The 24,082-nt window shown below is 43.8% G+C and overlaps 2 protein-coding genes across 9 annotated transcripts in view; one reads left to right on the top strand and one right to left on the bottom strand.

Moving 5' to 3' along the window:
• Positions 1 to 15,608, bottom strand: part of MAEA (macrophage erythroblast attacher, E3 ubiquitin ligase) — a 49,056-nt gene extending 33,448 nt beyond the window's left edge. For 4 of the 6 annotated variants that reach the window (XM_063157952.1, XM_063157947.1, XM_063157951.1 and 1 more), the window contains exon 1: positions 15,470 to 15,608. In XM_063157952.1, coding sequence (XP_063014022.1) covers positions 15,470 to 15,538 — 69 coding nt within the window. In that variant the 5' untranslated portion in view covers positions 15,539 to 15,608. Of the gene's footprint in view, positions 1 to 6,325; positions 6,425 to 7,906; positions 8,001 to 15,469 lie in introns of those variants that run through there. The other 2 variants (XM_063157948.1, XM_063157949.1) reach the window with 2 other exon arrangements.
• Positions 15,609 to 16,290: 682 nt separating this feature from the next.
• Positions 16,291 to 24,082, top strand: part of CTBP1 (C-terminal binding protein 1) — a 237,609-nt gene continuing 229,817 nt past the window's right edge. For 2 of the 3 annotated variants that reach the window (XM_063157940.1, XM_063157938.1), the window contains exon 1: positions 20,503 to 20,616. The gene's annotated coding sequence lies outside the window, so the exon portion shown is untranslated. Of the gene's footprint in view, positions 16,407 to 20,502; positions 20,617 to 24,082 lie in introns of those variants that run through there. The other variant, XM_063157939.1, reaches the window with a different exon arrangement.

Genomic DNA, 24,082 nt, shown 5'->3' with positions numbered 1-24,082 from the left:
TCTGCAAGTATTTTGCTAATCAGCTTTCCACGCCACACTGAAAATCTGCATCAATAAAGACTTTCATAAGCTACTATTAATTTGAGGTACCTTTTTTAGTACAGCAAGTGCTTTTGTTAAATTTTGAGCAGTCAGCTGGACACAGATCTAGTCAGTTGGGAAAAAAGTCTGTGTTTAATCTCCCTTTTGCCTAGTTCCTTATCTGCGCTCAAGAGCAGTAACAGCACCCATTTCCTGTGCTGTCTCTTCAGCATGCAGAGTTCTGGCACACTTTGTGTTCACATGACATTTAGAACAATTGAACTTTCAATTTCAGCTGCTAACACTATATATCATTTAGAATGTCTAGGTGCAATGGATCTTGAATCTTATCTTTTTTTTCCCCCTACCATAAAAACAATCTGAATGTCTTCTGTGGAAGAGACTGAGTTGAAATGTTTCCACTATATACTCTGAAAGTAAACAAAAGTAAACATATTGAGAAACATAATTTAATGTGTCATAACAAGGGAAATTAAAGGTACAATGAAATTATTTGCATAACTGGAGCTGACAGTAAATACACTTTACCAGAGATTTTTGTAATTTGCACAGGCAGTTGTTTCTTATTCTAGAGCCAGCAGTTTTCATGAGAATATTTGTGAATCATATCTAGGTACAGATTTTACACTTACTTTACAGAGACAGAGTCTGTGAATGCCAAAATTTAGAACTACATTCCTTACACAGCAGGATTTTATCTTGAATTTGCATCTTGATCTGCTGGTTCTTTTATTACTCCTACAGCTCCAACATGCCAAAAGACCCAGCACTGGCTTGCTTTGCTGCAGAACCCTTCACAAGTTACAGGCACTGCACCAACAGGAGCATTTCTTTCCACCCATAATGAAAGTTAATGAAAGGAGAACATATAAGTGCTCTGGACAATGCAATTTTAAACATTTTTAATTATAGTTCACTTGATTTTCAGGTACCATTTTAGAACACTGTGAACACCAAAGTTTTTAGACTAAGAGACAGATGCAAGATTTATATCTCATTAATTGCCATAAACCTATTAGAGACTGGGAATCTTGGCTGCCAGTACCATTCTGGGACCAAACCTGGATTCCACACCATGATTTAGAGACAAGAGTGACCTACAGAGCCCAGCCTAGGGAAGCATTACCTTAAGGAAAAAAGAATGAATCAGCTACTAGAACATCTGAAATACAGCAGCAAGTACTGACCAGGATGGGCTCTGTATAAGCACAATACCAACTCGTCCTACTCGTTAGAGCTTGAAAAGCCACACCCAGCTGGCTCATATGGTGAGCATACAACAGGATACAAAGGAGAGCTGTAAAATATTAGTGGGCAGCACATTTAAATCCAGTGGCACTAAATAGATTCTGCTCCTTTTGTTCATCAGCTTCCACAGCTGCAGACACATATTCAACCTAAACATGTCCTAAACCAAGTCAAACTTAAACCTAGTGAAAAGGAATTTGACTGAAGTTAGATCAACCTACACAAGGGGTAAAATTCCAGTAACACAAGTTTTCCCAAGATCAGAATTTTGTTGTGATGTGAAGCAAAGTCTGCTTGGCTGGAGGCTTCTGCAACCATAGTGGCTGTTTCCAGGTGCTAAACACTAACAAAAAAGCAGAGACGACTGATTAACCTGAAACAAATATTTTCCTCATTTCAGGAGTTACTTCACTGTTTTCAGAAAGCCAAAAAAGTGGTGTGCTGTCCCAGAACATGCTCCAACAACCTCTAGCTGTGGAGACAAGACTTAGAAGAGCATTGTTCTGGGTGTACAAGCTGGAACTGGTGGAAGAGCAGGAAGGACTGCCAGGAGAGCTACACGTTGATCACTCAGTTAGAGCAAGGAGTAGAAAACTGCAGAGCTAAGGACGTCAGGGGGAGTTTTTAAGTGCACACTTGGGAACTCAGCTGTGAAGTTTACCACCTGGCCTTCAGCCCAAACACAGTCCTCTTCCTGCCCATGAATGCAAATAAGGTACCAAAGCAAGGCATAGTTCTCAAATCATGAAGTGGCTAAAACTATTCACATTGGGCAACTGTAGACAATCTTTCTTTTCATGAGCCATATCAAATGTAACTTGAAATACCCTTAGAGTGAATTTAAATATATTTTCATAAAAATAAATTTTTCAGCAAGCCATTCACTTACTAAGTGATTCCATTTTCTTGAGTTTTTTGAAAACACATTAAAAATAGAAAAAAACACCAGCCAGTATTAAATGCTTGCATATGTTGTAACCTGATGTTTTGCAAACTGTATACACTTCTCAAGCGTTAATTATCAGGCAGCAAATAAATATTTAAAGCAATATAAATAATTTTAAGCCAACTGCATACAGGAGTGCATCAAAACAAGTGTGAGCAGCTGGTGAAGGGAGGCAATCTTGCCCCTGTACTCTGCTCTTCTGAAGCCCCACCTGCAATGCTGCACCCAGCTCAAACCAGAAGGAGCTGAAGCTGCTGGAGCAAGGCCAAAGGAGGCCACAAAGGAGACCAGAGGGCTGAGCCCCTCTGCTGTGGGGACAGGCTGGGACAGCTGGGGGTGTCCTGCCTGCACAACAGAAGGCTCTGCGAGGAGCCTATGGCACCTTCCAGTACCTAAAGGGGCTACAAGAGAGCTGGAGAGGGACTTTTACAAGGGCATGGAGTGACAGGACAAGGGGCAATGGCTTCAAAATGGCAGAGGCAGGGTTAGATAAGATATGAGAAAAAAATTCTCTACTGTGAGGGTGGAAAGGCTCAGGTTATCCAGAGAAGCTGTGGATGACCCATCCCTGGAAGTGTTCAAGGCCAGCCTGGATGGGGCTTTCAGCAACCTGCTTTAATGAACATGGCAAGGATGCTGGAATTAAATTATCCCCAAGTTCCCTTCAAAGTAAACCCTTCTATGATTCTAAACCAGCTAATCCTTTACACAGCATCCTACAATGCATATTGCTTTTTTACTCATTATCAAGATTTTACTGAGATTCATTTTCCTTCTCTTCTTAAGGTTTTCTGAATTTATCTACGTGTGCACACTTTGTACTCTCTCCATAAATGGAATATATAGAACCAGCTGCTGAACACACTCCCACCTCAGCTCTTGCTTATCTCTACAGACTCACAGAAAAATGCCTTTAGAAAACCCGTGATAAGAGCATAGCATCCATACAGCCTTTAACAATGTGAAAAGGGAGAGCTGAATGCACACCATTTTCCCCTCATAGAAGTTTATTAATTATAGTGATCAAAGCTTCAAATGCTTTGCTACCTCAATGGCATTTATGTTGTTGGAAGTCAGACATCCAGACTGGACTTAAGCTCATTGTAGCACCTTGAATTCTATTAAGCAGCTGAATGGCATTTTGAGAATGGGGTGAAGCTTCAGCCTGTTGCACACCTGCAGCTTCTACAATAGACACAGTCACCCACTGAGCACCTGGGGTTTGCAAACAAATTGAATACAGACACTGCTGAAGGGCTCTCTGCTTGGGATAGAGTACAACATAAAACAAACATCAGCTGTGGAGAGCTCTTCTTTGCAGAGGTGTTGTAGTTGTCCAGCCACAAAAACCTTCAGAGCTACAGCTAGAAATACAGCTCTCATTACCATCACAGCCAGCATATACATCCACTTAATTCAGCTAGACTTCAAATAAGTAATTGCAATTACCAGGGCCTTACAGACACCAGCAGCTTAAGGAAGATGAAAAGCATCTACAGAATTGAGTTTGTGACCCAACTACCAAGGACAGCAGGGTCTCCCTTCTAAATGCTTTCTCTGTCTTTACTGGTAAGGTCTGCTCCTACGCCTTCCTGATGGTGTATCAGCAAGTCTGGGCAGAGAGGTGCTACTCACTCATGGAAGAAGTCCAAAGCAAGCTGAAGGTACACAGGTACATGGGAGCAGAAGGGAGGAGAGAGCTCCTGGATGACACTGTTAACCTGCTACCATTGCTGGAATGCCACAGTGAACAAGAAAAGGTGTCTGTGACTGAAAAGAGCAAGTTTTGTGCCTCTACTCCAAAAAGAGAACCTGGAAGATCACAAAACCTACAGGCTGGTCTGCCTCACCTCAGCTCTCGTGAAAGTTACAGAAAAAACAAAAAAACAACAAAAAAGCCCAACCATTTCCAATCTTATAAAGGTGACCAGGAACAACCAGCCCAGATTTGTCACATGCAAATCAAGCAGACAAATTGTTTGCTTTCAGTGCTGAACTGTCTCTGAATGGCAGGAGCACACAGCAGCCCTTTATGCCAATAGCAGTGAGGTTTCTGACACTGTCTCACTTGCGGCCAAACAGGACACATAGACTCAATGGCTGAACACAAGATGGGTCAGGGACTGACTACTCAGGCTCTAAGAATAATGGTCAGTGGTCCCAAAGCTTCCTGGTGGCCCACGACAAGTACTGCTTGTCTCCAGGAATGTTATCAACTCCAACAATCATGTCATCTTCAACCACCTGCGCTACAGAACACATAGAGGGCAAACTGGTAGAGTGCTTGATAAATGGGTGTCAGAGCTGCCATTCAGAAACAATGACAAACTGGAGAAATACAGCAAGAATTTTGTGAAACATAATCAAGGGAAACACCAGTATCTGGCACAAAAAACCCAATATCTGGCACAAAACCACTCCAGCCTTTAGTACTGGATGTGGAATAACTGGCTAGGACCACCAGTGCAAGAAAAGATGCAGAGGTCCTGATGGACAGCAGGTGGGACAGCAACAGGCTCTCATGGCAGTGAAGGGTAACCCCATGCCAGGCTGCATTAGCAAGACTAAAGGCAGTGGGTAGAGAGGAGTGATTGTTCATGCTCAGCACTCATGCAGACTCATCTGGAATACTGAGTCTGGTTTTCAGGTCACTCCCCCCCTCCCACTAAAAAAGAGATGCTGACAACCTGGAGGGAGTCCAGAAGGCTGCCACCATGCCAGTGGAGGATAAAACAAAGTCCAAGAGAAGCTGACAGGGGCAGGCTTGTTTCCTCTGCAGAAGGGAAGGCTCTGGGAGCTGGAAGCGGCACGATCTGATAAAAGCTTTCTGCCACCAAAAGGTGAAGGTCACAGATAAGAGCCAGCCAGACCTTCCGGAGTTACAGAGCAAAAAGGAAGGAGGCTGAGCTGACAACTGTCACTAAAGAAAATTCCAGCTGGACATCAAAAAATATTTCAATCACAAGATTTGGTAAGCACTAGAACAGCAGCCCAGAAAGGTGATGCAATCTCCACCCTCAAAAACTTTCAGAACTTGGCAGGACTCTGAGCAACTCAGAGCAGCTTTGAAGTTAGCCAAGGTTCAAGCAGAAGCCTGAATTTAACAGTCTGCAGGAGTACTCTCCTACCTTAATTTAATGAATTCATCTCTGCTAACTTAGACATCAAATACATTCCCATATGAAGATTGGAATGACCATACTAGATAAGACCAAAAATCCCCTCTCGGTCGCTATCTTTCCTCTGAGGATATCCAGAAAGAGGATGGCACTTGAAAAAAGGCAAGAACAAAGTTACTAAGCCCAAAGTCTCACTGGACTTCTTGAGCCAGAGATGGGAATTTAATAATGGGAATTGAACACCACAGGGTGTTTCTCACTCATGAACTCTGGTTGCTGCTGACCTGAGTTTTAGCACTGCAACATCCTGTTGGGAGATATTTCACAGGCTCACAACTATGTGAAGAAATACTCTTAGCTTTGACTTTACAATTGACTTGAAACCCTTTTGTTCTTGTTTTGGAAGCAAAAAAGGGAACCTTCTCCTACATACTTCTCACGTATCTGGAGATTGGAGAGACTCTTTGAACCATTCCTTGAAGACAGACATTCCATCTCTCTAATCATTCTTGCCCTCTGTAGCCATTTTCCAGTTCTGCTAAACCCTTTCTCAGGATGAGAGAAGGGAGAAATTAAGAGTAACTCATCCTGCTTGAGAGAAGAAGAAACCATGGCTTTTAAGCTGTGTAGAGTTCTCCATTGTTCCCTTTCCCAACAATTCTGTCCTGTGTTTGTTACCATTAACCTGGCCACTCACACAAAGCATTCACTATGAGCCCTGAGATCCCACTGAGCAATGATGATCACTTCCAACTCAGTTATTATATATATATTTAACACTAGAATTAATTTTCTTTCCACCATACCTAAAAACTGTATCACACTGCACGTATCTATACTGAATTTAATTTATGTTAACACCCATTCAGTCTCTCACTATTTTTTCTCTAATGGTTCACACTTTGGCTACATCTGTAATACCTCAATTATCTCAGTAGCATCAAGGAAACTGCTTCATCTCAGCACTTACATTTTCTTCCAGGCTGTTCAAACAGCTGAATAGCACCAGGATGCCAGCAGAATCCTAACACCAATCTTGCTCCATTAGAGAAGCTGGCTACTAAATCTTGATGTTTGTTTTTTATCTTGCCCAGTTCCTTATCTGCCTAAGGACTTCAGTCTTTCTTGAAGAGTTCCTGGTAAAGCTTATCTCCAAAAAACATCCAGTAATATGAATAAACTATCAACCAAGTCCACCTCACTGCCCACTGCAGTTTTTTCAAAACAACTCCGATATCTTTATATGGAATGCACTTTTTAGAAGTCACATTAACTGATGTACATTATTCCATACTGGATTAGTCAGGATACTATTTCTATATCAATAAGCCATTGGCTGGAAGGGAAAAATCAATTACATATATTAAAAATCTCACTAAAATTTTACTTAAAGTAGAAGCATGCAAACAGTCTTCTACATTGTCTTTCTTCCACAGCTATCCAACAAAATCCCCAGACTACTTCAGCATCTATCGGAGAATTAGGAGGAGGACTCAACACAGAAGAAGGGGATTTCTCCCAAAATAAAAAGCTTTTTATAACAAGTGTTATGTGTGCATGTCTACTCCTTTGGAGGTGTAGGGTGTTAGGCCAAAGTCTAATGGCCACTGTGAAAAATTCCAAATACCACCTTGATGCTGCCCACAAGTTTTTCTAACTGGTACAGACCAATACTGAAAGACTGAATTACAAATTTCTTTTATGACTGAAGATTTGAAAAAAATGTAAGCCTTTATTCTCCCCCAAATCTTTAGCCTTACCTTAGACTTTCAGCACACCAGTTCTCACACTACAACACTGGCCAAATTCCTCCTTTTCTTATATAGATTCAACCCTAAGGAGCTCCAAATAAAAACGGAAACTAAAACACAATCACTTTCAGATCACAAGATTATTCAAAATGTTTCTAGCCCACAGTAACTGCATGGATGAAACTAATTCAGATGTAGCAGAAAAAAGTAAAAAACAGTTTGTAGTTTGTATAGCTATCATTGGGTTGTTGAGAATTACAGAGTAAAAGTGAGACTTCAAAAAAGTCAGCTGAAGGAAGAAATTGAAGGAAGAAGTATTTGGTTATATAACATCATTAAATATTCTCCAGACTCTTGTTAACAGGAATCTTGCAAGTTTCTAAAAACTAATTTTTATAGAAAACAGTATAGACAACAGAAACAAGCATCATTTACACAGGTTTGCAGTTCTGTAAAGAACATCCATTTTCTTTCTGTATTTGATATAAAGTCGTTAATTGGGTCTAACTGGTACAAATTCCTACAGAGGGAACTTTTAACTGTATATCCTGACTTGACAGATCTCTGTGTGCATCCTCAGTGTTAAACTATCTTGGCTGAAAGAAACTCCTTCCCACAGAAAATGTGGTTCTTTTAAAAACATAAAAACCTACATTGTGTATCTTTTCAAATTAACTCAGTCATGAGCAGGAGGGAATTAAAAATGGATTTGTAAAAATCTTATCAAGTACATAAAGTCACAAAATCAGGAGGAAGAAAAAGAAAGAGTTTCAAGAAATATAAAATCAAGAGAGTCCTACCTAGGTGGGGGGAACCATTACAGAACTATGCTCTCCTTTCAAGGGGCAGGAAAATGGTGAGTTTCCTCTCCTCAACTGTGTTAGCTTACAACACCTGAAAAGCACCAGAGATTTGTATCAATCTACAGGTCTCCAAGACAATTCTGCTGAAGACTTTCAGACAGAAATAAGCTTTTTTCAAATGCCCCTACATGAAATTTAGCCTGGCCAGCCAGCTAGGGAAAACAAAAGAGGTGCAGTGATGAAATTGCCTTTCAAAAAACTAGCAGCAAAGACAACTTAGCACCACTTTAGGCAAGAACAAGGAAATATAACAACTTGTAAGAAAAATTAAGCATCTCCTGGAGAGTTTTAATAAACTGTGTCAAGAGAAAAACTAAACCCCACAAGAAACACTTTCAGCTCTTTTCTTGAGACTAAATTAGAACACTATGCTCACTGCTTCAATGAAACAGAACAGTAGAGGATATCTACTATATATGATGCCATAGAAAAATGAGGCAGGGCACAATAAACTACTGAAAATTTTCCCTCAAAGAAATAACAATTAAGAACTTCCTTGCAGAATTACTGAAATTCTGCATTTTTATATAGTTCATTTTTTCCTCAACAATTCTTGGATTACTTCAGACCAGAGTCAGCATCATTATTTGTCACTGGACTTATCCAAAATGTAAATGGTATCAGCACCTCTTCAGTGAACTCTTCTGACGAGTAGCTCTTACAAATTCCTTAAAACAGTAATAGTTTTTCCTTGTTCTAGGCAAAATCAGAAAAGGAAAATACACTTAAAAGAGTAGTAGTATATTTGAGGAATAGATGGCTTAAAATAACGTCTAGAGTTAGGTTAATTAGAGAAAAGCATTAAAATAAAATCTTGAAGAGATATAGAGCCAAATTAAGTAATTTCATAAGCCTAAAAGCAGTTGGAGGTAATTTGGATTATTAAAAAGCAGTTCTTTTTGCAAACAGTTTCCATGTTTTGGAAGGGTAAAGCCCAGTAGCTTGCCTCAGTTACACAAGTCTCACAAGTCAGGAACACAGTACTGAGTATTGCAGAGCAGCTGTGTCCCACAAGAAACCATCATTACATTATTGAAAGCTGCTACCTCAATACAGGAGAGAATGAACAGCAAAAACTCTTGGGCTATCCATCTGCTACACACATACAACAGAAGCAATCACACTCCTTCAGAACATTATCCTGTTACACAAACTGCAAGGAACTTATTTCTGAATGTATGATCAACTTTTGAACAAGGCTTCCTACAAGAAAATGAAATGCTTCACAAAGTGATGTTACAGTTACAAACAATTGTCTTACATCCCTATAGAAGGGGGTTGACAGCCATTTTAGAGCCCTGGCTAGAACCACCCTGAGCACATCAGAGGCCTTTCCAAGGCACTTGTTTAAAGCTGCCACCCTGGACTTACACCTCACAAGAAATGTCTTTGCTTTTCTTCTTTCAGCAGAAATACTGGAGTACTGACAAGAACCTAAGCATTGCTTCCTGGCCAAAGCTGAGCTGCAAAGCTAAGGTCACTCAGCAGGTCTGTGTCCTGAACAAGTCCTTCCATTTGTTTTGATCCTTCTCTCTTCTCCAAATATTTGCTCATTTTAATCCCAGCACCACCTCTTTAAATGAAAGAGGTCGTTGTCCTTCTGTGTGTTTGCACAGCCCAGACACCATGATACTGCTAGAGATCCCATTTCCAATCAAACTGCTCCCAAAACAACCTATTCCAGCCAAAGTCACAGCATTTCTTGTAAGACAATTAGGCATTATTGATTCAAATTAGCAGACCCATATCAGAATATATGAATGACCAAAGTTCTACTCAGTGTATCATCTGGTTTAATTTCATTTTCACTGGTTTACAAGTCCAGTTAATCCACAGACCTCTTGAAAAAGCTGAAGTAAATCCAAAGAACTTGTGAAGTAGTTAAATTACTGACTATCAAAATAAAAGTATCTTAAAAATGGCTTTATTTAAATGAAATATCACATATTGTAAGTAATCAGTTACTTGGGCATATTTCACGTTCTGGGTTAGCAAATACTTCCCACACAGTGTACCTTCAGGCTGTAGTTTGTGGGAGGCCAAGTGCACAATTCAGGCAGCTTTGTGACTGAACAAGGACTGATGGATGCCGTCAGCACTTCCCTAAGGCTGTGAGCCTGAAAGGGACACTCCTGATTACACAGCAACCACTGACTTGGGGAACAATGGCAAGAAGCTTAGGCAGCACACCAAGCAAAGCACTCTCCTCCTATTGCAGTACTAGGAAATGTTTGGGGCTCATCTTTACTTATTTCCCAGCTCTTGAGAAACACTCACTCTGCTAAGACTCAAATCAAGTCTCATGGTATCATTAAAAGACCCCAATGTGCTAGCTACCACACAAACAAACTATTCCTGCACCAGAAAACATGCACAAACCAAACTGACAATACCACAGGGCAATGTCCTGTGAAAACACTACAAACCAAGTATGGTGCAAGCAGCAATTGCAACATCAGGTAAGTGTTCACTTGGAAGATACTAGCAGGAGATCCTCTGTGAGATGTTTGAGAATGCCTTACTTCAAGTATTTTCCTACAGGCACAAAGGGGTACTAATAACCAAGCAACAGCTCTAGGTGATGACCACACTGTCTTTTACTGGGTTTTCTCCCTTCATAAATAATTTTAAAATGTATTTTATAGTGAGTGGGCAGGGGTGGAAAAGAAACCAATTTCTTCAGCTACTGCACAATGTCAAACTTCTTACAACGTGCCAGCGTTAGCTCTTTCTTAGGAGTGTTTTTAGAACAGAGTGCAGTGCAGGAAAACAACAGCAGTAGGAAAAATTTCACACTTGTTTGCTGACACACACACACACCATGTGTCAAAACAGGAAGTGCATTATTCAGCAGCACAGGAACGCTCGGCAGGGACACTGAACACACTTGGTGAGTCAGAGCACCCAGGCTGGAGATGGATTTAGGGTGAGAGAAGTGTTCACGGTGAGTTAGTGCAGAGCTGTCACCAACATCAGGCTTAGCTTATTTTGCCAACTTTCTGTCTGAAAAGCACTCAGATAATCCAAAAAGGGGCCTATGAGAGCTGGAATGGGACTTTTTACAACAGCAGGTAGTGACAGAACAAGGGGGAATGGCTTCCACCTAAGAGGGCAGGTTTAGATTAGATAAGAGGAAGAAATTTTTCCATTGTGAGGATGGTAAAACACCGGCACAGGCTGCCCAGAAAGCTGAGGATGCCTCCTCCCTGGAAGTGTTCAAGGCCAGGCTGGATAAGCCTTTGAGCAACTCGGTGTAGTGGAAGGTCCCTGACCCTGGCAGGAGGGCTGGAACAAGATGGTCTTTAATGTCCCTTCCAACTCAAGCCATTCTATGATTCCATCAGGATCTGTATTTGTATTTTCTTATGCTGATGTACAGACTGTGAACTAAATGCTACAAGTTGCTACTTCTGTCTTAAGTCCTGCTTGAACCACTTTCACTGAACAACTTTTGCTGCTACCTTTTCAAAGTTTTAACAAAAGTACTCCTGACTCTTAAAATTAGGTTCAAAACCCACTTGAGTAAAGCTTATAAACATGGGAAAAAAAATAAAGTACTGCTACCAGTTATGCAAAAAATTAATGTGCACTTCTGCCTCACTGGGTAAAAAGTTGATTGTTCAGATGTTTGACATCTCCATTAGTGACCTGGATGATGGATCAGAGTGCACCTCCCCAGCCTGCAGAGGACAAAAAACCAGGAAGAGCTGTTACTATGCCAGGTGCTCGTGGTGCCATTCCACAGATCTCACTGGGCTGGAGAAATGGGCAAACAAGAACCTCATAAATTCAATAAAGAGAAATGTAAAGTCTTACCCTTGAGAAAAAACAACCCTTTGGACCAGGACAAGTTGGAGACAAAGCCTGGGAAGCAGCTGTGCAGCACAGAGCCTGGGGTCCTGCTGGACAAATTGCCCATAACAGCACCCCAGGCTGTGTGAGGCAAACACTGCCAGCAGCTCAAGGCAGGTGATCCTGCCCCTCTAACCAGGGCTCAGAGCCACCCAAAGTGCTGTGCCCAGTTCTGGCTCCCCGTCCAACAGAAACATGGACACACTGGCATGAGTACAGAGAGATCACTATCAGACTGGAGAATCTGGCCTGGGAAGAGGGGCTGAGAGGGCTGGGACTGTTCAGCCCAGAAGAGGCCCAGGGGAAGCCTTGTCAAGGTGTGTGAATGTCCCTGATGGGGACAACAAACAAGATGGAGCCAGACTCCTCTCAGCAGTGCCCCATCAAAGTACAACGGGCAATGGGCACAAACTGCAATAGAGAGAATTTCCTGTCAACAAAAGATTACATTCTTCTAGTACCACAACAGCAGTCAAACACTGGACTAGCTTTGCCAAGAGAGGCTGGAGTGTCCATCTTGGAAGAGAACTGAGAGCAGCCTGGCTGTGGTGCTGAGCAGCCTGCTCCAGCTGACCCTGCTGGGAGGGCTGGTACTGGTACTGCACCAGACTGTCTGCAGAGGTGTAACCTCAGCTGTTCTGTGGGCCCAGGACAGACACAACATGCACTTCATAGAAACCCACTCTCCTGCGTGCTTCCCTGGAACAATCCAAAAATCGCATTTCCGTGAGAAATTAGTATCTTATTAAATCTGCTGCCAGTATGCTCCCTGACAGAGCTGCCAACAAAAGAAACCAAAGAGCAGCTCTGAGAAGGCACTGACAGATCCTGTGCTTCTACAACTCTCCTGTTGCAACTTTTTTTAAAGCAGTAGCAGAGCAGTTAATCCAAACCTGCAGACCAGAATATTTTCCAAAGTGACCACTCCTGCTTTTGGGTCTTCCACTTTTGGGAGGGTCTTAGCCTATACAGCTTGCTATCACTTTAATAATCATTCATACTCTAAAGATATGGATGAATTATCCAGCTTCCTGTCATCACTTATTTATTATTTTCAGCAAAGAACTCTGATAACAATGTTTGCATTCATTCACTTTCAAATTGCCAGCTTTCATCTTACATGCTCTCATCTGAGACTAGCAGAATTTCCCATCAGTAGGATTAAAAAAAAAAAAATAAAAAAATTCCACAGCAGTTTGGTAGAAGAATAGCTGACAACCTTCTTGTCCTTGAGAAGGGACTGGAGGGAGCAGGGGGCAATATTCAAGAATTATTTTCTGCACTTAAAGAGCTCCTCTAGATTCAGCTGAAGAAGTGTATTTACTTCCCCTGAGCTGAACTGCTGAAGTATTTCCACTCCAGCAGCAGGCACAATTGAGCTCTGGAGCAGGGATTTCCCTCTGCAGTTTGAAGCACTCTCTCACATGAAAAGCTCTGTGGAACACACTGTAAATGTAGAACTATTACACAACTATTATCTAGTGATGCTGGCATGAGGAAGCTAGAGGGAGGAAACAGGAAGGATATAAATACAAGTCTGCAATCTTTTCTATTTTACTCACATAAGGGAAAACCACCAGTGTCCAGAGCTCCAAGAGACACATCTGAGCTACTGTGTTGGTGAATAAAAAGCCCTCAGTGGTACACATTCATTTTACACAGCATTTAAATAAACTGGAAATAAAAATTCAGTCTCAGTCCCACAGAAACCTGTAGGCATCATCTGATTTCTACAGATCAAAATGAGATTTCATATCAACTTACTTTAGTAGACTTTAGCCTTAGTGTTCATTTCTCCGTGCTGCCTTTTCACCTCCACCAGTAAAATGTTTTGATATATGACTCACAGCTAAGAACATTTCAGAGGACACATTCAAAAGATTTGAGCAGACACTGTTCTGGCAGGTTTTTTTAAACAATGAAAAATGTTACTAAAGATTACAGGAACAACCCAGAAGTTGAATGGCTGCTGGGAAGAGTCAATAAACATCACCTTTGCTTGGAAATTAGGAATTTCAGTGCAAGGGTGTATCACCCTCTTACTATTTAGCTTGCTAACTTTACAAACAACATTCCATTCTGTTATGTATATTTTTGTTGAGATATTTTAGGGGAAAAGAATGCTTGTGAAAATAAAATAATTAGTCCAAAATATTCTCTACCTTTGAAATGGCTGGCACTTTGACAATTCATCTTAAGTCATAAGCACCAAAACAAAAACTCACTGATCCTCACTGCCAGTAATTTTTCACGAATGCAGCAACCAAAGCTGTGGCAACAACTGGAATACACCTAAAATACAGTCTTAAAACGATCTTCTTAACATTAAATGCCTTCACATTGTTCTGGCTATGGAAAGTGCCAGAGAGCTCTTTCCAGCTATTTTAAAATTTAGGCCTGATGCTGTCAGGTTCAAAGTACTTCTGGGTGACAGAAAGGAGCCTTCACACGTAAAAGGGGAACCAACACTGTCCTTCTGCTTCTCAGACCCGAGCAGAATGGAGCTGGTGGAGGAGGACGTGCACAAGAAGAACATGGCCAGAGAACCTGCAGAACCAACACTGTAAAGAGCACACAATGCTCGGCGTGTGAAGGACAGCATGATCTCAGCACAACGAAGTTGACTTTGCATTAACATCTCCTGTACACGGCAAAACGTGGACACCCTGACACGAGAGATGTTTAAATAGGCATTCCGCAATAGGGATCCTTCTTCCACAGCTGCTGCTATTAATGTGGCAAACGTCCTGTATACACACCACGACACTTCAAACAAAGGTTCCCGTTGATTCCTACGAGCACCATCCTTGCAGCTCAACAGTTCCCGGGGCACTGAGCGCTAAGGTCACCGCCGAGTCCTTCACCTGCCTCCCAACACCTGCTCAAAGCCCGAGCCCACCTATGCAGCCCTTGGAGACCTCCCTCCCGCAGGCAGCCCCAGCATCTCAAGGAACAGCTTCTACCGAACTGCATTTTGCTTATTCGCCTCCACAGTCCTCCAGTACGTCTGTCCCTTTCTATATTTTAAGCTCATCTCCATCTTCGGGGGACCAAGCAGCCAGGGAACCATATTACACCGCCACCTCCACTCCCTCCCCTTTACCACGTCTCCTAACAACGCCACGTAGATGCAGATAATCATCTGGGATGAGCACTCCAGGCAGTGCTCGGTGTTCCTGAGGGAGCACATTCCACTCACACGCCCCAGCCCCTCTCCCCCAGCCCGGCTCCGTCCGAGCCCGCTCCCCCCTCACACCGCCCCGCGAGCACAAGGACCTCGCTTCTCTCCCAGCTCCTTTCCAGCTCTTTTTGTGTCCCCGGCGTGGCCCGGGGGCCTCCCCCGTCCCCTCAGGGCACGGAGACACCAGGGAACAGCCGCATATTCCAGGCACGTCCCTCTCCCTCCGCGGAGGGGGATGGGAACAGCAGCAGCGGAGCGGCACCAGCCGAGACGTCAAGCGGAGGAAAAACGAGGACAGGCGGGAACTACGCGATAGGAATCGTTCCCAACCTCCATCCCACAGCCCCGGGGCTCCCGAGGCGGGGAGAACGGGGTGGGGAGAAGGGGCTCCCCCTCAGCGCTGCTCGGGCGGGACGCTGAGGGCGTTAACGCGCTCCCCCCCGCGCCGGGGGCGGCCCGGCACCCACCTTGAGAGTGGGGTACTCCTGCACCTTCAGAGTCATTGAGAGCTGAGCGGCTGATTCCTGCACCGCCATCTTGGATCGGGCACCGGCCGCCTCCCCCCTCCCTCCTTTCCCTCCCGCCCTCCTTCCCAGCGCGTCCCGGCGGGAGCTACCTACGGCGCGCGCGGCATGCCGGGAAACGGCGCGCGCCCCGCCCCGGCCCTCATGGACATGGGCCGAACCAACGCCGCGCGCTCCCCCCCCCGCCACCCCGCGCCGCCGCGGCTTGGTACGCTCCGAGGGGGCGGTGAGGGACGGAGAGCGACGGCGCGCCGGCCAGTGAGCGGCTGCCTTCCCTCACGTTCCTCCGCCGTGAGTGTGGGCACCGCCCCAGAGCTCGGGGAGCCGCGCCTGAATGGGCAGCGGTGCGGGAATGGGCGGGGCCGCGGAGATGCGCGGACAAATCAAATGGGATGACGGCATCGGGATAGGCGGGATTTGGGGGGGTTATGGACACCCAGCCACTCAGGGGCTGCAGAGAGCTGTTTCCTACGACCCAATCAGAACAGTTCTCGGGCTCAGTGGGCGGGGCCTAAAAGTAAATTTTGCTGGTGACTTCAAACGGCCGTTTTAACACCCCCGAGGTGTCCGGGAAGGGGAGGGGCGGGGCGCAGGGCGGGGTGCGATGTGATTGACAGCGCCGCCAGCCAATGCTGTAGCCTCTAGGGTTGACGGGCAGGCTGCTGAACCAATGGGCGGTGCCTCTGGGGCGGGCGGGCGGAGCGGCGGGCGGCGTGTGGCTGTGTGTACATCGGGAGGGGCGGGGCCGCCTCCGTGAGTTCCGCGGGGCGGAGGGAGCGAGTGAGAGCCAGTGAGGCGGAGACGGCGGGAAGAGGTTTAAATAGCGGAGACGGCGGCAGCCCCCTGCCCGCGGCTCCCCGGGCCGGCGCCGAGTTTCCCGGTGAGCGGAGGCGTGGGGCGGGCGCAGCTCCCGCCGCAGCCGGGCCGGTCCCGCCCGCCCCGCGGGGGACGGGGTGGAGAGGGGGGGCGGCTCCGTTCGGCCGCCGGGGGCTCTGGGGGTCCCTTCACGGGCGGCGCTGCCCTCGCAGCCTGGCCGGGCGCGGAGCCGGCGCCGCCGGGCGCTACAGGTGCGGAGCGGGGGCTGTCCCGGGCGGCGCTGGCTGCGCGGGCTCCCGGCGGGATCCCGGCGGGCTGGGGATCTCCATGGCTGCGCTCAGAGGCTTTGCGTGACCCGCTGACCTCTGGCCGGTCCCTGTAAGGTGACAAGCACCGGTTTAAGCGAGCAGTAATTCCTCTGGCGGACGTACGTGAGTGTTTCCTTTAAAAAAAAGAAAGAAAAGGAAAGGGAGGCAATCCCGCAGAGTTTCTACTTCTGTGCGTGTGCGAGGGAATAAAACCGCTCTTGGCGTGTCAGTCCTAATGTAAAAGCTGCTTTCTGGGCAGTGTCTCGGTGTTCGGCACCTCGCTGTGACCCGCAGTGACACCGGGCACTGGGACGGACCTGCAGCACAGCGAGCTTGAGAGGAAGGGAAAGGTGCCCATACCTCCGGCCCGTGCAGTACATACAAACTTCATGCTCTTGCTGAAGTCGATGTCAAAAGTTTAGTTTCCTGATGCACTGGCAGCAAATGTGCTTCAAGCAGTGTGCTGCTTGAGTTTGAAGCTTTAAAGAGCCCCCAAACCGTGTACCTATCAATAACCCTGATGATTTTTATGCTCTCTGCACAATGTGGTTATGTTTTTACCGGTCTGCAGAAGACTGAGGGAAAATAAACACCAAGACTTCCAGGAGGAGCAAACACATTTAGCTTTCTTGGTTTGAAAGAGCAAGTATGTTTCTGAGAATATTTAGTGGTATTATTTCTGATGTGCATAGATCTCATTGCACTGAAAGTATCTGTCCACCACAAAGGGATGGGGGTAAATAAAAGGGAATGTGGGAAGCCATGTAGTTGAGTATTGGATTTTCTTTGGCTCTTGACTCTTAACTTTTTTATTGATATTTACTCACAGCTGCCCTAGCATTCAGCCTTGTGCTGACCATAACCAGCAAATGTATGCCTAAACATAATTTACCAAGCCCACACCAGGTGCAAAGCCTTTGTTTGAGAAGTGTGTTAGTAAAACTTTTGTGTTAGTTACACCTGGGATTAGCATTCGTGTCCAGACACGATCTTGGGACCAGATCCTGCAAGAGGATTTTTATAAGGGGGATTTTGACTCCATTAAGGCTCTGTGCAGGGAATGGTTCACCCTGAGTTGCTTGGGTGGAGGATTGAAAACTTTGCTCAATTGTTGCTGTATTTACAAACATAATTATGTGGCATTGTAAAATATTCCTGTTCTTCCTGTCTGTCTTCAGCATCCTGTAAGCTAATATTTAGAAGGAAATTTGCTCTTCAGTGTTCCCCATGATTAATGGTACTGAGCAGCCTGAACCTGGCATACCTTAACTCTGTGATGCCTATAGGGATTGAACGAGTGTGACTTGCCATGTAGTTGATCAAGTCATGTGTGTATTTGTCCTAGACACTTATTTGCAACAGGTTTTGTTTACATGTAATCTCTTAATGGTCCTTTCTGATAATACGGTGGCTAGTTTAATGTAACACAGACACTCTGTGGATACAGGTTATGTGCTCAGACTGTATCTGCCTTTAAACTGGAGGGGTTTTGGTGAAGCTCTGTCAGACGTGAGTAGCCAGAGCTAAAGGGGTTGCTTGATGGAACAGATGGCCAAGCAACCATCATGTCAGAGAAAACAGCATGCATTCGTGTATTCTTAGTTTAACACAAGAGGGAGCATGTCTAATCTTTAACCTTTAAATATTGCAACTTCAGAGAGAAAGCTTCAAGTGTTGAGTGTCAACTAATTTGTGTTCAAGGCTCCATGTGCAAATATTGATACAACCTATGCATATTGCTGGCATGTTTTCAGCTTTGGGCTGCAGCTGTGGGTTTATAGTGTAAATGTTGGCATGATAAATGTGGGGGTGAGAGCTAAGCTAATGATCTTTTGATGTTGTTAAAATGTGTGGTTTCCTGCTAAATTAAACATAATATTTATGGCTATTGTTATTCCTGGGTATGGTCATTAATATACTAAAGTTGTACTTTTTTCTTAAATATTAGGTTAATATATGTCTTCTGCTTAACCTACCATACAAACTTATAAAGCCGAGTCTTAATTTAATTGAATTTAGTTTAACTGCCTATATACCTTTGCATTTAGAGTTCTTATAAATCCTACTACTTTAGTCTTCAATAGGAAGTATGAAGTTGGATCTACTAAGAAGTTTTGTACTGTATCTTCTTTATTTTTCACTTGTCCCCTGGTGTCATAAAAGGAAGATGAAAAATCAGCTTCCATTTTGTGTTTCTTCCTATTGTCCAGTTGAATCATAATGTGTTAATGTTTGTCCTCGTTCAGTGTCTTGTTATTGTGAATTAGCAATTGGTTTAACTTAAGCAGTGTGCAGAGAATATTCCAAACCTTTAGGAGAACTTCACTCATTTGTTTCCAGTAGCCTTCCGCTTTGCTCCAGATTAATGATCAGAGAAAAACATCTGCCTGCCATTGAACACTGCATGCAAATGATGTATCTTTCAGGAGCATAAACACTCTGTGTGTTAGTTGGTGGAGCGGAGCAGAACCCTCAGTGCTCTGCTTTCATACACTGAAGAAAACTGCTGTGGATGGAGATTTCACCACACTTGCTTCTCTTTCCTCTCGGTGGCCATCGTAACCCAGTGCCAGGTGGCAGAGTTGGGTGTGTGTGTGTCACCATCACTGGTGGTATCTGCAGACCAGACTGGCCTGAGGCAGGAATGTGCAGCTTGTGCTGGTTCAGGGGGGAAGGAGCACAGGTTCTACCATTGTTACAGAGTTCTCTTCCTCCGAGCAGGTGGGTGTGGTGGTATTGTCCATTATCGTGGATTCTCCATGTTTCTTGGCTATTCCATATCAACCAAGACTTATGCTTTGGTTTTCCTGCCCAGCAGGCTTAGGCTGCTGCACAGACTTTACAATAAAGCTGTATTTTTACTTTAAAAGAAAGTAGCAGTATGCCTGTATAGTTCATGGTTTGAGGTTTTTTTCCTTCATTTTGTTATTGTAACGTTAAACATAACTGAAAAGTGTCAGTGTAAATGGCTTGTGTAAAAAGTGTTATTTCTGTATCTGAGTAAAAACCCAACAAAGAAACAAAAGAAAACCTCCCCCCCCCCCCCCAAAACCCTGCTATTGCCCTGATGTGTCACTGTTTAGAGTGCAGTTGTAAAGTAGTAAATACAGATCAAACACTTTGTTTCCTTATTTTAACATGATTATAAGGACCCTTTCCTTATCCAGGGAAAATGCAGATGCCCTCAGCAGTTTGGGTTACCAAGTTGCCATAATGAATTGGGGTTGAGACAGTACAGGCTGTGCTGGGTCATCCGTGGGAGCATTTTTATATCTCTGGTAACAGTCTGGCACCTTTCAGGCAATGTGTGTGCAGAAGTTAGAAATTATCCCATGTTTATGCAAACCGGGTTTCGATGTTAAGGTATGTTTTATATTGCTTTTATTAAAAAAAAAAAAAAAAAAAAAAGGAGGGGGCATTCACAATGTAGGTCAAATTCTTGTGAAACCTCTTTAAGAAAAAAAGACTTGTATTTGCATAAAAAAAGGCATATGGGACTGCCTGAGAAGTGCACAGAGTCCTGTAACTTTCTGAATGGTTAAATGGGTGATTTAAAATGCAAAGAGAAGGGGGTTTACCTGCGATATTTTTGGCCATAAGCATTTTTTCTTTTTTTTTTTCCTTTCTGAATTACAGCACCCTGAAAATGGGGGGGTTTAGAAAGAAAGTGCTGACACAGCCTTGACTACAGAGCAGTGCCCTGCTTGCTGCTGCAATAATTGTCCAGGCAGTGTTTTCTGCCTCCCTGCCATTTTGCTTTACGTTGCTCCAACCCATTCCATTTTTAACTTTCCCAAAGTTTGGTATTATTGCGAGCCCCCGGCGTGCGTGCAGCCGCCGGAGCAGCGAGGTTGGCAGAGTAGCATGGACTTGTTAATCTCAGCCTGATCTTGTCAGCAACAGCAGAGCAGAGGGAGAGAGAGACACACACACACAACTCCGGCTGGGGCAGCGCTCCTAAGGAAGGTTCGTCTCGTGTTTTTCATCCCTCGGTCGCGTTTCCCTGGGCGAGTGCCGGCGGTGCGGAGCGCGGCGGGGCCGGGGCTCGGCCGCGGTGTTCGTGAGGGGAGGCTCCGGCTGCGAGCCGGCCGCCGTGTGTGTCTGTCTGTGTGTGTCTGTGTGTCTGTCTGTGTGTGCCGCGGCCGCCGAGCCGCCCAAGGAGAGCAAGCCCTGTTGGTTCTCCATGCAAATGACCGCTTTGCTTGTAACAAAAGCCTTGATGTTGGGCTTGGAAAAATGATCTGACAGTGTAACAACCCCAGGCCACTTTCGCCATGTTTTTGTTTATTCATGTTTCATTCCGTTTTCCGTAGCTATCTCGCAGATGTTTCCAATTTCACTGTTTGTTGTCTGCTTGTTTTCTTTTTTCTTTTTTTTTCCTCTCTCTCTGTTTTACACCGTCGAGCCTTTTTGGAGTTAGCAAGAAAACGCGTGAAAGAATGTTAAGAAAACAGAGAGGTGTTGCAGATGTTTATACTTTAGTTCTTGCGTTGCGCCTGGCCATTCTGGCACAGGCATTCGGTGCATATGAAGGAACGTAAGCAGCATCTGTTTCACCCACCGAGCTGCTGCTTCCGAAATGTGCCCATTGTAACTTGAATATTTACATAAACAGATGAAGCGAGCACGTTCCCGGTGCAGTGTGGCAGGTCGAGATTCTCATTTGTTTGCTGCTGCTTTTGAAGAGGGCAGGAAGGGGGGAATCCAAAAGAGCAAGGAAAGGAATATCTGTGACACATCATGTATGCTCCCAGATAAACTCCTGCCATCTCGGAGTGCCTTTAAATATTTGAACAGCTTCCGTGAAGTCAAATAAAATTGGTTACCATGAGAAACAAAAAAGTCTAATAGAATAGTTGAGCATACTAATGAAAATCTGAATGTATCATTGTTTTAGAATCATTCAAAGAACTGGATTAGACAGAAAGCCTTGTCAATAACGTAACATTTAAACATTTTTGCTTCTGAGATCCTGGAAAACAGCAGTACACAGTACAGAAATAGCAGAGGTGGATGGTATGTTATCTTACAGTCGCATAAATTGAAATGTAATCGTCTACTAACGATATTAAAATCAGTCTGGTTGTAGAATTTTATGCTTGATGAACGTATCGAGGCATACACAAATAAAATCTGAAATCCTAAAGGACAATGATTCAATGTCCAGAGCCAGTGGTTAAATCAGATGTGGTAACTATGGTGAGAGGTAAAGTTACTTAGCTTCCCACAGACCATGCATATGTGGGTTTCTTTTCGTATAATGGAGATTAAGGAGAAAAGGATTAGAAAATCTAAAGAGAAATTTTGAGTAGGAGACCTGTAGCCTTGCTCTGGGAATTAACACTGTGGATGCTTTTAAAAGAGAGGCAGGGTAGAAGTAAACACTCTCTTGTAATATATATTGATGATAATTCTAGAAAGGAGTCTTTCTGCTTGGGAATATCAACTGCTCATGCATACAGGAACAAAATCAATCCTCTGCATATTAAAATAATCCTCCTACTCCAACAAAACAAAAGCAGAACCCTGCATAGATTTTCACATTATGAAGTGACAGCACAAAATCAGGTAAAGAGTGAATGAATTTTAGGTTTTTGCAGAATGAAGCAATATTGATTTATTTGGATTGCTTCGCATTCCTATTTTTAAGCATGTCTATGATATGTGTTTAGGATTTTTTTTTAAACTTCAAAAATGGTGGTCATAGGAAATAAAATCAGAGCTTAGTGTTCTAGCTGGTAAATATTGGGGGAGTTTGGACTGCAGCCAGAGAGACTTGGACCACATTTCTGATTTTCCTTGAGTTGGGAGGCTTCAGTGTTATCCTGAGCTTCTCTGGGAAGAACTTGAGATTATGCTGATCAGCTCCAAGGGGCATGGGAAGGATTGCCACGCTTGCACATAAAACTCTGGTGTTCTGAGAGAGCCACCAGAGATGCTAATTAGTGATTAGCAATTTGAAAGCTTAGGAAACAGGGGAGAGGTCAGGTTCAATTTCCAGCATAGAGGGAACAGTTCCCTCTAGCAGGGAAAAGTACATTTGCTGTGGGAGTGCAGAGACATCTGGGGGACATGAGGTGTGTTCAGCTTTCTAGGAATAGGTGCTGAAGTGTACTGGGGTTTGGGCAATGCATTACACACATCTTTAATGAAATCCTGTAAAGTTTTGGGTTTCCACTCCTGCCTGCCCCCACTGAGGCTGTAAAACACTTGTTTTATGAGGAGCTGGCAGGGGAACTGCTGGTTGAACACAGCCTAGAAGCACGGTGTTACGAGTTTTAAGGTGTTTGTGGATTTGCTAGGAAATACTTTGAGCTTTTTGTGGGTCATAATCCCTCAGTTTCCCTTATCAGCTGCTGTGAGAGGGTGTTATCAGGTACCTGTTCAGGAGACTGGCTTCACTATCACTGAGCAACACTGCTGGTTAAACCCATGAATGGAATGTGTGCTTCTGGACTTCAGGCCAAATCATAAAAAATAGACCCAACAACAGTGAAATTCATATATGTTACAAAATGTCTCCACTATAGGAATGGTCAACAAATTTTATTCATTTTTCTGTTTAAATTGTCACTTTTTCAAAAGTATTAAAAGTTCACTAATTGTATCCTCTGCTAATAAGGAGCAAGAGGAGGAAAAAGTATTGAATTGCTGTTATCAGTGGACAATGTTCTGCTTTTTTCTTCATGTTGGAGTTGACATTTATGGAATGGTACATCATTATTGTATTAATAATGGATTATTATTTCTCAGGGAAATTTTTATTTATGTAGAGATTGCTATTTTAGATTGAAGCAGAAAGCTTCCATATCTAGAGCAAAACTCAGATATAGCTATTGATATGTAACAATTTCCTTTTCAGTGTGTTCTGAAATTGTTTTATCATATTCCTTTATTAGGATGTTTTATATTTAAGAACAACCAACCTAAAACTTCAGGCACAGGACGCTGTATAACCTAATGGATAGGAATAGTGCAATTGGAAGAAATAGTATTTTTCTTTCTTTGCTATTGGATTAGGGCAGATCAATTCACCTTTCTGTTTCTGTTTTCCATCTACAAAACAGGTGTAATGGTAATTCCTTCAATATCTACTGATGAAATTTTCAGATAAGCAATATTTTTTGTTACAGCAGCACACATATTGGATACTGACATATTTGCATCAAAAGCCCTAAAACATTAAAAATAATTAAAATACTAGTGATTTGATAATAAAATGTTGCTAGAAAAGAGTCATAGTGCTGATGAGGCTTTTTCAGACACTTGTGACTAAGTGTTTTGTAGGGTAGCTGAATGTCTGCTGGCTGGTCAGTACCTTGAGAGTGAGAATTGACAGATTATACATCTAGTTTAAATCTTGAACAAAAGGCAGCAAATGACAGAAGCAGAGGACACAGGCGCAGGCTGCACCAAGGGCAATACAGGTTGG

This window comes from Melospiza melodia, chromosome 5 (assembly GCF_035770615.1).
Source record: "Melospiza melodia melodia isolate bMelMel2 chromosome 5, bMelMel2.pri, whole genome shotgun sequence".
Lineage (NCBI taxonomy): Eukaryota > Metazoa > Chordata > Aves > Passeriformes > Passerellidae > Melospiza > Melospiza melodia.
Note: the sequence above shows the minus strand (reverse complement) of the source record. Positions and strands in the feature narration are given on the sequence as shown.